Genomic DNA, 12,699 nt, shown 5'->3' on the forward strand with positions numbered 1-12,699 from the left:
TAACTATACATTTAATTGTGTTTACAGAGAAATTTTAACTTAATTTATGTTTCGTTATAAAATTTGTTTAGATGCTAGAATGAATAAAAAACGCACATGTTACTGAATCCAGTTTGTTTTTGATTATGCACTGTGAATAAAATGTATCATTAGTATTATTCAGATTTTTAATGATTATTATTGTTATTGACTTCATTTTTATTTACCTGCGTAAGCGCTATTGAATGTTGTCATTATTTACTTTAGTTTAATCACCAGCAGCGTTAATTAGATAGCAATGAGCATGCCGAGCGTTAGCTGGCTGGAAACAGCTAGTACTGTATATAGGGGCTGTGTGTGGACTCATACTATATATAGAGGAGGGTACGTGGGGGTGCATACTGTATTTAGAGGGCTGTGTGTAGACTCATACTGTATATAGGGGGCTGTGTGTGGACTCATACTGTATATAGGAGGTGTCAGCATACTTATTTATGCTCTATATTAAATGAAACAATTAATATAAAATAATTATAAATAGTATATTAATATTGAGCAGAATTAATTTCAGCCTATTAGTCCGGCCCTCCGCAACAGTCACATTATCTCTTGTAGCCCCTTGGAAAAATTTATTGCCCACCCCTGTTTTAAGTATATCTTCTCTGGTGAAAGAAATGCAAAGAGAATAAGAGAGGGACAGCAGAAGTAACGTGGGGAGTGGGTGGGAGTTTCAATAGATCTCATTCCAAGCTTTCCTATAACTCAGACAAATAAATATGTAACATGGAAGACACAAAATGTAAACATTTTATTTGGCAGTTTTCTCTCCAACAGGTGAATAAATAAACGGAAAAGTAACATTTTTTTATATATATCTCTTTTCAGATGGACGTATGCCATATGCACAAATATGTACAAACTGTTAATGGAAAGGCCAGTCAACTATCAAGATTTTGTAGGTATTTTTTTTTTTTTTTTTTTAGAAAAAGTACAACTCTCAAAACCACTATACATGACAAATTAATGAGGGAGAAACAAGCAATGCTTCTGTTCTGGCCTTCCTAGCTTCTGAAGCCAGTCATCCACAATTATGTCAAGAGATAGGGTTATCATGCATTTAGTTCATACTGTCCAGGTTAAAAAGTCTTTAATGCATTCGATTTTCAGTGGTCATGCACTCAGGTCAATTATAACATGTTCATATATTTGTGTGGCCCCCTTAAAACTTGAAGCAAACATGAAGTCGTGTTTGTCTATAGACACATGTGTGAAAGACCTGGGGGCTTGGATGTTTAACTCTTGAAATTTCATAAATTTTCCTTTCTCCGCATCCCAATGAAAAACCTGAGTGAAAGAATAATCACTGCCCAGGATAGCATATTTGTGGTTGTTGATCTCTAAAGGTTGGAAGACCATTGACCCACGAGAAGGCATCCTTTGGATATCAGAAATGACTGAGCCTCCTTCCCATTTGATAACCCTGGAATCCCCAATGAATCGGGTAAGGCAGAGGTAGATATCATCCTTGGCTGAAAAGTGTTTAACGGCATACACATCCTCTGTGTCTGGTATCTCCGCATGCTTTGAGAAGTTGTTGTATTTCTTGTTCCACTGGTAAATAATTGGGCGTTGCGAGCTGCTAGATAGAATGAGATGTGGCTTGTTGGCAATCTCTAGGTATTCCACATCCGTATCTCGATACCACATATGTACAGACTGGTGGGAATAAAATCCATTTCCGTTCCACTTGTAGATGGTTGTGCAACCAGCTTTCGAGCTATCAGCAACCACAAAATACCAGTTGTCATCTATCCGGAAAGTCTCAATGTCATTGGGTTTTCGGATCTTAATCACTTCAATGTCTTGAATTTTTATAAATTTGTTTGCAAAAATATCTCTTTTGTAAATATGAGAGCCACCAAACAATTGGGCCACTATGACATAGAGCTGCTTCTCGATGACTATCGGTTTACAGACCACTGTTGATGTGCCTAAGATAACAGAGAATTAATTAGAGACATATGATGAATATTTAGTTTTTTTCATCAAGAGCTGGTTGCAAATAGTACCTGTGATATTGTCATAGTTCCTGAAAGACATTTCCACATGATCCCACTCCAAAAAGACACATTTGCCAGTAAATGGTTGAGCAATTACGACATACTCATCGTTCATATAGGTGAAGGTGTCCACAGTCAGGGACTGATAAGGTAGGGATTTGTACAAAGCAAATTCTGTAATACACAAGGTATAAGATCAATTTAAGTTGATATTATAAATACGATTTCTCAGGTGACAGATACTAATTCCAATATCATACCAGTCTGAAAAACAAGATTAGATATGCTCATAGGGTTACCACTGCAATATTGTGTAGATGCAGACCTGTTTAGGAGGTGTTGATGTCCCCTGTGTCAGTTGTGCTCACCTGAGGGTGTTGTGTTAAGAACACAATACCTTAGTTCGGCTGGGTGGTATTGGTTGCTGCCAACACCGATCCAGAACTGGTAGCCCTTAGTAGGAAATGGAAAGATAGTGGGAGTCGATGGAATCTTTGCAGACTAAATGCTGGCAGCACTGGTGCTGTGGTAATACGATGTTGAGAAGAAGTAGAAAAAGATTATTGTCACAACTCATCTGTCGGGTGACCAATTCCCTGTCCCTAACACTAGGGGGCGCTCTAGCTCGCCCTATTTCCTGGGATACTTCTGAAGGTGAAGATGCCGGGGCCGCTACCCTTGCCTTATCTCCTGTATCAGCCCTCCATCTGTTCTCTTCCCCCACCCAGGGAAGAGGGGCGCTACCATGCACCGCAGTACACCAACCCGACAAACAAGGCAACACAAACAAGGGCAAATGAAAATACCAGGCATATAAATATTCACTTACATATAACAGAGGAATGCAATGGGGAGTGGAGGAAGGGGATAAACCAAAATAAGAGAAAGGAAGGGAATTATCACACTTACAAACCCACACAATAGTCACAGATACCTCCTCCAAAACTTCTTCTCATATAAACACCTCTCCTCCAAGTCATGTAGCATAAGCAGCACAGTGGCTCAGTGGTTAGCGCTGCAGCCTTGCAGCGCTGGGGTCCTGGGTTCGAATCCCACCAAGGACAACATCTGCAAGGAGTTTGTATGTTCTCCCCGTGTTTGCGTGGGTTTCCTCCGGGCACTCCGGTTTCCTCCCACACTCCAAAGACATACTGATAGGGAATTTAGATTGTGAGCCCCATCGGGGACAGTGATGAAAATGTGTGCAAACTGTAAAGCGCTGCGGAATATGTTAGCGCTATATAAAAATAAAGATTATTATTATTATTATTATTATAAGCTAGCTCTGACATGGCTAGCCCCCCCTCCCTTAGCCTTACGATCCACCAACTTGTGCCCGTAAGAGGTATAGGCCTCAGACTCGTCCGCAGGCAAGTCTGATGTCCCGGTAGATGACAGAGAGACCCGGGACACGTGGAAGGCCTCAGGGGTGGCAAGATCGCCAGGTCTGAGAAGGGACCCGTGGGAGACAGCGGGAGCGGAAGTTAAAGTGGAACGCCACCGTGTGTCGGCGGGCGTCTCCGCTCTTCGCTTAAGGAGGCTATTCCGAGCACAAAAGGCGCAGGCCTGAATATATTTTTTAACATCCCGAGCCCTGTGCGGCCACCAGTAAGACCCTGCCAGGAGTTTTGTGGTCTGCATATAGCCACAGTGACCACCCCTCCTGGACGCGTGTGCCCAGGCAAGAACCTTCGGCCGAAGGTGGGGAGGAACAAGGTTCTTACCCGGCGGTACAGAATTTGGCCGTTGCGGGGCACTGTTGTTCTGAGACCCCGCGTGTTGACAAATAAGGCCGCGACTAGAGTCTTGTGCCGGACACGCCTGGAGAACGGCGCAAAACACCTCCATGGGCTCTGGGGGTGGAACCTCTGGCTCGGGTAGTTCCAGAGGCTCAAAAAAATTGGGAGCCGGAGTAACCTTCCGTATGGATTGAGCACGCTCCATACCGCGCTCCGAAAAACGGAGGTCAATGCGGGTGGAAATGGCAATCAGCTCTTCCAAACTGGCAGGAACCTCTCTAGTGGAGAGAGCATCTTTAACGTGCTCCGCCAAACCTCTCCAAAACACAGGGATGAGGGCTTTATCGGACCACTCCAACTCGGAAGCCAGTGTCCGAAAACGGACGGCATACTGACTAACCGAGAGAGCACCCTGAGTTAAAGCAAGAAGCTGAAGAGAGGTATTGTGCGTGACCCGTGGACCGAGGAAGACCTGCTTAATAGCTGTTACAAAGTGAGCAGCGGTCCGGACTTCTGGGTCACCACGCTCCCATAGTGGCGTAGCCCACTCCAACGCTTTGCCCGACAGCAGGGGAACAATAAACCCCACCTTGGCCCGTTCCATAGGGAATCGTGCAGCCAGTAACTCCAGCTGAATGGAGCACTGGCTGATGAAACCCCTACAGGAGGCGCCATCGCCAGAAAATTTATCGGGCAACGGGAGGCGGGTAACTGTCGGCGCGGGGGAGGACGTGGACATACGGGAAAATGCGTCTGTGATTGCTTTTACAGCAGTTTCGGTGGATTGTGCAGCTGAGAGAGCCCTCTCAAGAGTGGCCAGCCGGCCCTCAAGCTGCCGAATACACTGGAAGAGTTGCTGCTGTTCTGCCATCACTAGCCAGACCCTGGCACTAGTATAATGTTAGGAACGGCGGAACGCACTAAATAAAAATATAAATAAAGTTTGTTCGCCGCTCGGGGTCCACCGTGCAGTAGGTGAAATAACCGCCAAAAGTACAAACATAAATAACTGAGCCTGTTTGTAGTCACAGTACTCAGTAAAAAACGCACACACGGTATACAGTCACAGGAGTAGCCCAAGACGGCGGCACTATGTCCGTCTAGACCGACCATGTGCGCGGCGTTGCAACTGCGAATGCAAAAGAGGCTGCTACTGCAGCGCGGCGTGGACACTGCCGCCAAACGACAAAGGCAAGGCGCAAGCGCAATGTCGGACGCTAGGAGCTGTGCAAGTTGAAGCAGAGGAGCGCTGGCGCTGAAGCTAACTAAGTCCCTATTCACATGCTTAATATCAAAGGGAAGGGGTTTCAAATGAGTCAGTCACCAGAAGCATGCATCCGTCGTCATACACACAGCGGCAAGTATGACTATACTAGGGCATGGCGGAACAGCCATGCACGCCTGTTATAGTAGCCGGGACCTTCTGCACGCTTCCAGATCTCTGCGATGGACCAATGAGAACTGGAGCGGGACCTGAGCACATGACTCCCGATCTCCAATGGGAGATCGTCCCATGAGCATGCCCAGTAAGAGGACAGAAGGACTTAGCCTCAGGAGAGATTTGCTGCAAGGCAATCTCCTCTGCAATGTCCTCTGCAGTGGAAAAATAGGAGGAGAGTGCAGAATGTGAGCATCTGGATCCCTGCTGAGTAAACGCAGGAATCCGACTCCTAACACGAAGAGTATTTGAAACATTTTATATTTGCAGTAAAATCCATTTCTAAATCCTTCCTGTTTGAATAGACTTTAGACTTTAAAGAGGAACAGGTCATGGATGCACTTGGCTCCCTACAATAGGTCATGGATTTTTTGCTTAATGATTCAGAACTTCCATAAACTACAGTGGAGCAAACCAAAGACACGACAACCTGTCTAATCCACATACTACTTTTTGAAGACCCAATTCTCCTGATATATGATGCATCAAGAGATGTCTACTGTGCCTCATCTACTTGTGTTTGCCCACATATAGTTAACCTGTCAGACAAGCAGGCGACCCCTGGGCTCTAGACCGTGCACCCCTGGTGTAGTGCTTTGTGCTCATGTCTCTCCCATATGATAGAGAGGAGGTCATCTATAAATCGTTGATACAGTATGATGTTCTCTTTGTATTTAGCATTATTGTGAATCTACATCTCCTCAAACTTCCCCATGAATAGGTTTGCAAAATTTGGCGCTACTGTTTTCTCCATGGCGGTCCCAATGGTCTGATTATAAGTGCTCCCATTAAAGGTAAAATAATTGTTAGCTAAAATTAATTTGAGTTCTTCTATTAAAAAATGTGATCATCTCTTGAAATTTAGAGTCTTTTTCTGGGTAATATCCAACATATTCCAAACCAAGGGCATGTCTGATGTTGGATGTACAGTACTGTTACATATAGAGTTAATAAAATGTACTTGTAAAGTGCTGCGGAACATGTTGGCGCTATAGAAATAAAAAATATTATTAGTACATTTGCTGATATTATAAAATTCTCTGATTAGCTGAGCTGACTCTTGAAGATAACTGGGGAATTGGATTACATGTTCCTGAAAAATAATATGTAATGGGACAGATTACTTGTTGTAGATTAATACCGGATATAATCGGACGACTAGGTGGATCGTAAAGAGATTTTTGCACCCTTGGGAGATGGTAGAAAAAGTTCTGTTAGGGTTTTGTATGACAAAATGATTTTTTTTTTTTTTAAATTGATGATTCCCTTGGTGAAGGTGCTAGTAATTAGCTGATAAAATTATTTTAAACTTTTGGGAAGGCGTCATCATAAATAGTCTGGTAATGTATATTATTGGGAAGTAGTCTATTTATCATTTACTTCCTTGTGTGTTCAGAATAATCCTGAATCGCCATGCCTCCTCCTTTATCTGCGAACCTAATCATTATTTGTTTATTATTTTTGAGCCTGTTGATAGCTCTATATTCCTGTTTGGCTAGATTTCTCCTATTATTTATTTTGTTGGGGTGAGGGAGGTGCACCTCATATTTTTAGACGATATGTTGTGCAATGGGTGGTTTTTGGAAATGTTCTTGAAGTCATAGGAGACTGGATCACAGAACTTATCAAGTATATGACCTTGGCTCTCTATCGTAGAAAAGATGGATTTTGGTTTCCAATCTGTGTGGAAAGTTGACATTCCCTTTGAGCTTCCTGTGTAATTTTGATTACAATGATGCATTGTTCCCAACATTGGCATCAGTTTGGCATAATATATAGCTCCCATAGTGCACACTCGCTATTGTGATAAGGCGTAGCAAGATAATGAAAAAGCATATAAGATACCCAAATATCATTATGTTTGAGCACAATATATTTTGGATAACCATCTTATATCCATTTGCTTTTTATAAACAATGTGGTTTCAAAAGGCACTAATACAATATAAATCTATATATCAATCTATGTCATTTAGTCACAATTAGTATGGTTAGGAACTGAGCTTGATAGCCAGTCCCCTTTAACACATCTGTGGGGGTTATATACTATCATGCTCAGGTGTACTCCCCTTCAGCCTCACTGCTTTCTGCCTTAGTTATATATGTTTTTATATACATTATAATAATTCTAATCAGTGGCGTAACTACAAAGTTATGGGCCCCGGTGCAAACTTTCCGTACACCTCATACACACACGGCTCCGCTCCGTACACCTCATACACACACGGCTCTGCTCCGTACACCTCGTACACACACGGCTCTGCTCCGTACACCTCGTACACACACGGCTCTGCTCCGTACACCTCGTACACACACGGCTCTGCTCCGTACACCTCGTACACACACGGCTCTGCTCCGTACACCTCGTACACACACGGCTCTGCTCCGTACACCTCGTACACACACGGCTCTGCTCCGTACACCTCGTACACACACGGCTCTGCTCCGTACACCTCGTACACACACGGCTCTGCTCCGTACACCTCGTACACACACGGCTCCGTTCCGTACATCTCGTACACACATGGCTCCGCTCTGTACACCTCATACACACGCGCCTCCGCTCCGCTCACCTCGTACACACGCGGCTCCACTCTGTACACCTCGTACACACGCGGCTCCGCTCCGTACACTACATACACACACGGCTCTGCTCCGCACACCTCGTACACACATGGCTCCGCTCCGTACACACGCGGCTCCGCTCCGTACACCTCGTACACATGCGGCTCCGCTCCGTACACCTCGTACACACGCGGCTCCGCTCCGTACACTTCATACACACACGGCTCTGCTCCACACACCTCGTACACACACAGCTCCGCTCACCTCGTACACACACGGCTGCACACCATACACTTCATACACACACAGCTCATTTCATTGTGCATTCAGTGCATATTTGGGTGTGACCGCCCTTTTTCTGAGCTGGGAAAGCCATCCAGTCTGGCCTAAGCTGTTACTAGTGGTTCAGCCGCTCGATCCTTATTCACATTCACATCATTTGGCAAGTGAAAAGGTTTTAAATACTAGAGTAGGGACTGTCCCACAAGGGTTGCCGTGACGTGGCGGGATGGCTTGTACATTATTTTGATCAAAATTATGTTTACTAAATACCCTTATTATTATTACTACCTTTATGCATTATTTGCAGTATATTTTTTACTTTTTAGTTCAGGATATTTGTGTTTTTTGCTTTTTGTTTTTACAGCTCTGTGCAAGCAGGAACAGTGTTTACCGAACGTCACAACCAAGTAGTGCGAATTGTATACATGAACATCTGCACAGCATATGGGCTAAGCCCCCCTAAGTCCAGGTGGGAGACCCCAGAGAAAGTGGTGGAGAATGAAAGGGCTAAAATCCTGTGGCACTTCAAGATCCAGATGGATAAGCAGGTGTTGGCTAACCAACCAGACATTGTGATAGTAGACAAGGATCAGAAGACTGCAATGATAGTAGATGTGACAGTGCCAAGTTTCCGCAACATCAGGAAGAACTAATATGAGAAGCTGGAGAAATATCAGGGCCTCAAAGAAGAACTGGAGAAGATGTGGAAGTGCGGCACCAGCAAGAACCTGTGGTACTCAGCCTGGGCCAGTCAGTACTTCAGGGGATGTCACGGCAGCAGTGACCCGGTCCGTGGCCCTGGGCATGCTATAAAATGTAAGGGGGAAAGTTTATAGGGGATTATGTCGTGATGCCACCTGTGGTGTTCAGCAATAGATGGCCGACGCTGCGATTCAGGTCCACTGGGGCAGTTGGTGACACAGCAGAGATGTTGCAGCTCTCCACAGGTAGAGCGGGCCCCAGGGCAGTTATAGGGTTAATTTGATTATGGTAGTTGTTGTAGTGCAGGGCAGGTGACGCAGTAAATAAATATGAGGACACAGCAGGGTGCAGTCTTCACACTTTACTCACAGTCTTTAGGTTACAATCACCAGCCGGATGCTGTGTCCTCCGGGTCAGTGACCCCTAAGTTGGAAGAATGGCTACAACAGATCCCAGAAGCGCTATGCTGTGAACAATTAAGATACTGCACAGAACCCTCAAACTCCCAGGCCTCTGGTAGAGGACCCGAAAATGAGAAAAGACAACAAAGACCACCAGCAGTGGGGGGTGAGAAGGAAGTTTTATGTATATATAATTATTTGATCCCTTGCTGATTTTGTAAGTTTTCCCACTGACAAAGACATGAACAGTCTATAATTTTAAGGGTAGGTTAATTTTAACTTTGAGAGATAGAATATCATCAAAAATAAAATGCAGAAAGTCACATTGTATAAATTCTATAAATTTATTTGCATTTTGCAGTGAGAAATAAGTATTTGATCCCTTACCAACCATTAAGAGTTCTGGCTCCTACAGACCAGTTAGACGCTCCTAAACAACTCATTACCGGCATTAAAGACAGCTGTCTTACATAGTCACCGTTATAAAAGACTCCTGTCCACAGACTCGATTAATCAGTCAAACTCTAACCTCTACAACATGGGCAAGACCAAAGAGCTTTCTAAGGATGTTAGGGACAAGATCATAGACATGCACAAAGCTGGAATGGGCTACAAAACCATATGTAAGACGCTGGTTGAGAAGTAGACAACTGTTCGTGCAATAGTAAGAAAATGGAAGAAATACAAAATAACTGTCAATCGACATCGATCTGGGGCACCATGCAAAATCTCACCTCGTGGGATATCCTTGATCATGAGGAAGGTGAGAGATCAGCCTAAAACTACACAAGAGGAACGTGTTAATAATCTCAAGGCAGCTGGGGCCACAGCCACCAAGAAAACCATTGGTAACACATTACGCCGTAAAGGTTTATAATCCTGCAGTGCCCGCAAGGTCAAGAAGGCACATGTGTAGGCTTGTATGAAGTTTGCCAATGAACACCTGGATGATTCTGTGAGTGATTGGGAGAAGGTGCTGTTGTCAGATGAGACAAAAATTGAGGTCTTTGGCATTAACTGAACTTGACGTTTGGAGGAAGTGAAATGCTGCCTATGACCCAAAGAATACTGTCCCCACTGTCAAACATGGGAGTGGAAATATTATGTTTTGGGGGTGTTTCTCTGCTAAGGGCACAGGACTACTTCATCGCATCAATGGGAGAATGGATGGAGCCGAGCCATGTACCCTAAAATCCTGACTCACAACCTCCTTCCCTCCGCCAGGACATTAAAAATGGGTCGTGGCTGGGTCTTCCAGCAAGACAATGACCGAAAAAATGCAGCCAAAGAAACAAAGGAGTGGCTCAAAAAAAAGCACATTAACGTCATGGAGTAGTCTAGCCAGTCTCCAGACCTTAATCCCATAGAAAAATTATGGAGGGAGTTGAAGCTCTGAGTTGCCAAGCGACAGCCTCAAAATCTTAATGATTTAGAGATGATCTGCAAAGAGGAGTGGACCAAAATTCCTCCTGACGTGCGCAAACCTCATCATCAACTACACAAAACCTCTGACTGCTGTGCTTGCCAGCAAGGGTTTTACCACCAAGTATTAAGTCTTGTTTTTAGAGGGATCAAATACTTATTTCTCACTGCAAAATGCAAATAAATTTATATAATTTATACAATGATTTTCTGGATTTTATTTTTGATATTCTATCTGTCAATGTTAAAAATTATAGACTGACCATGACTTTGTCAGTGGGCAAACTTACAAAATCAGCAAGGGACTTATTTCATTTACTCTGTGTGTGTGTGTGTGTGTGTGTATGTATGTATGTATGTATATATATATATATATATATATATATACCGCTCAAAAAAATAAGGGAACACTAAACAATACAATATATTGTTTAGTGTTCCCTTTATTTTTTTGGAGCAGTATATACACATCCACAGAGAGATACCATAGATAATGCAGTATAGACTTGTGTGGCACGTTTAATACAAATATTTCACATACTGTATAAAAAACAGGTGTTCCTATCGACATTATTCAGTGAAATATTCCCTTTCTCACCTGTTGTTATGCAATCAAAATCTTTAGCAGACAGACTGTTGATTTTGCGTCCTTTGTATTCGGGAGGACTTTCACAATAAATCTGCTCCACCGTTGCATTGGTTTTATCGAGCCACTCTACTAGCCATTTCAATTTGCAGTCACAATGGAAGGAGTTGCCCCTTAGGTCTCTAAAATATAAAAAAGAAACAGCATAAAGATAGCAGGTAACAGAAAACAGGAGGCCTGCATAATAAAATCTCATGTTTCCTGATGATGACAAAACACTGACAAGAAAGAACCAGGACAGTTTACAGGTTCACCAAAAACCCGTTCCCTATGTACTGTATATGGAGCCACCATCTGCTTTTCTCTTGACTTGATATACTGTATAACATTTACCCAAATGATTCTGGAGGAAAGACCAGCACTACTGCTCCTGAAGCGTACGGGCTTGAGGAAAGGACCGCAGCCCTGACTTCATGTAGGCAAAACACCTCAGCACCAAACTGGTGATGATCGAGAACGAAGATCTTAATGCAATAAGTGAATATTTTATTTTGGTCCTTTTCTTCCCAGATCAAAATAAAATATTCAGTTATTGCATCAAGATCTTTGTTCTCTATCATCATTTTGGTGCTGAGGTTTTTGCAACATTTATCCAAAGGACGTAGGATCCTCCAAGCCCAGTAGGACTAGGCACATGTACCAACCACCCACCCCATTATCTATCCTAACTTAAAGCTTATTCGAGACCACTGTAAAAATAAGTCCCAAAATGTGAATTGTGTCCTTATTGTCTGGGTTAGTAAGTGTGCGTCTCCCGTACAAGCACTAAATCAGATTTTTACTTAAGGGAGCAGTTTCGCCATTGGCCCATATGCAAGAACAGTATGTAGGTCCTTTGTTGCAAATTTAAAGGTATTTTTCAAAAATAGAGAATCTTATAAAGTAAAGAAAACATTACTTTCACTTAGAATCCCCTGTGGCTCAGACGATCCAGTTCCAGAACTGATGGTGCATGATCCATCATTCACTTGACCATTGCTTCAGTGATGGTGTCTGCAAATACGACACTTGACTACTGAGACCAGCAATTGGGACTGGGGCGGCGGTGGATTTAAGGGGTAAGTAATGCTTATTTTATTTTAGAATATTCCTTACTTTTTGTCCTGGGAACCCTTTAATTTATCACATTGGTGCTATCCATAGACCATCTGCTCTATTAGCTTTTCATGGCCATTCACCCGTAGAATTGACACGGATGGGAATATGCAAGGCTTTATTATATTTCCTTGGTAGCCGTGTGTGCCGTGTAGCATTTCTTTCTCATTCGATGGTTCTTTCTTAGTTTTTTTTCTCATGGTGTCATTCAGTCTGTACAGAGGTATTCCCTTCACCTCTGGGGACTTGTACGGAGCATTCATTTCCATTCAATGTTAATATTTATCCCAAAACAGATTTCCTCCTGTGAATTACTCTGCCAGGAAATCTCCAGACATGTAATTAATAAGGAGTTTCCATTAAACAATTCT

General features: G+C 43.3%; 1 protein-coding gene across 2 annotated transcripts in view; it reads right to left on the minus strand.

Annotated features, from left to right (window-relative positions):
* Nucleotides 1-765: 765 nt before the first annotated feature.
* The window catches only part of LGI1 (leucine rich glioma inactivated 1), a 102,948-nt gene continuing 91,014 nt past the window's right edge, over nucleotides 766-12,699 (minus strand). For both annotated transcript variants that reach the window (XM_073555830.1, XM_073555829.1), the window contains 3 exons: nucleotides 11,186-11,355; nucleotides 2,049-2,213; nucleotides 766-1,970 (listed from right to left, as the gene is read on the minus strand). In XM_073555830.1, the coding sequence (XP_073411931.1) occupies nucleotides 1,150-1,970; nucleotides 2,049-2,213; nucleotides 11,186-11,355 (1,156 nt within the window). In that variant the 3' untranslated portion in view covers nucleotides 766-1,149. The remainder of the gene's footprint in view (nucleotides 1,971-2,048; nucleotides 2,214-11,185; nucleotides 11,356-12,699) is intronic.

This window comes from Dendrobates tinctorius, unplaced genomic scaffold (assembly GCF_039654945.1).
Source record: "Dendrobates tinctorius isolate UK_male_01 unplaced genomic scaffold, ASM3965494v1 ptg000230l, whole genome shotgun sequence".
NCBI lineage: Eukaryota > Metazoa > Chordata > Amphibia > Anura > Dendrobatidae > Dendrobates > Dendrobates tinctorius.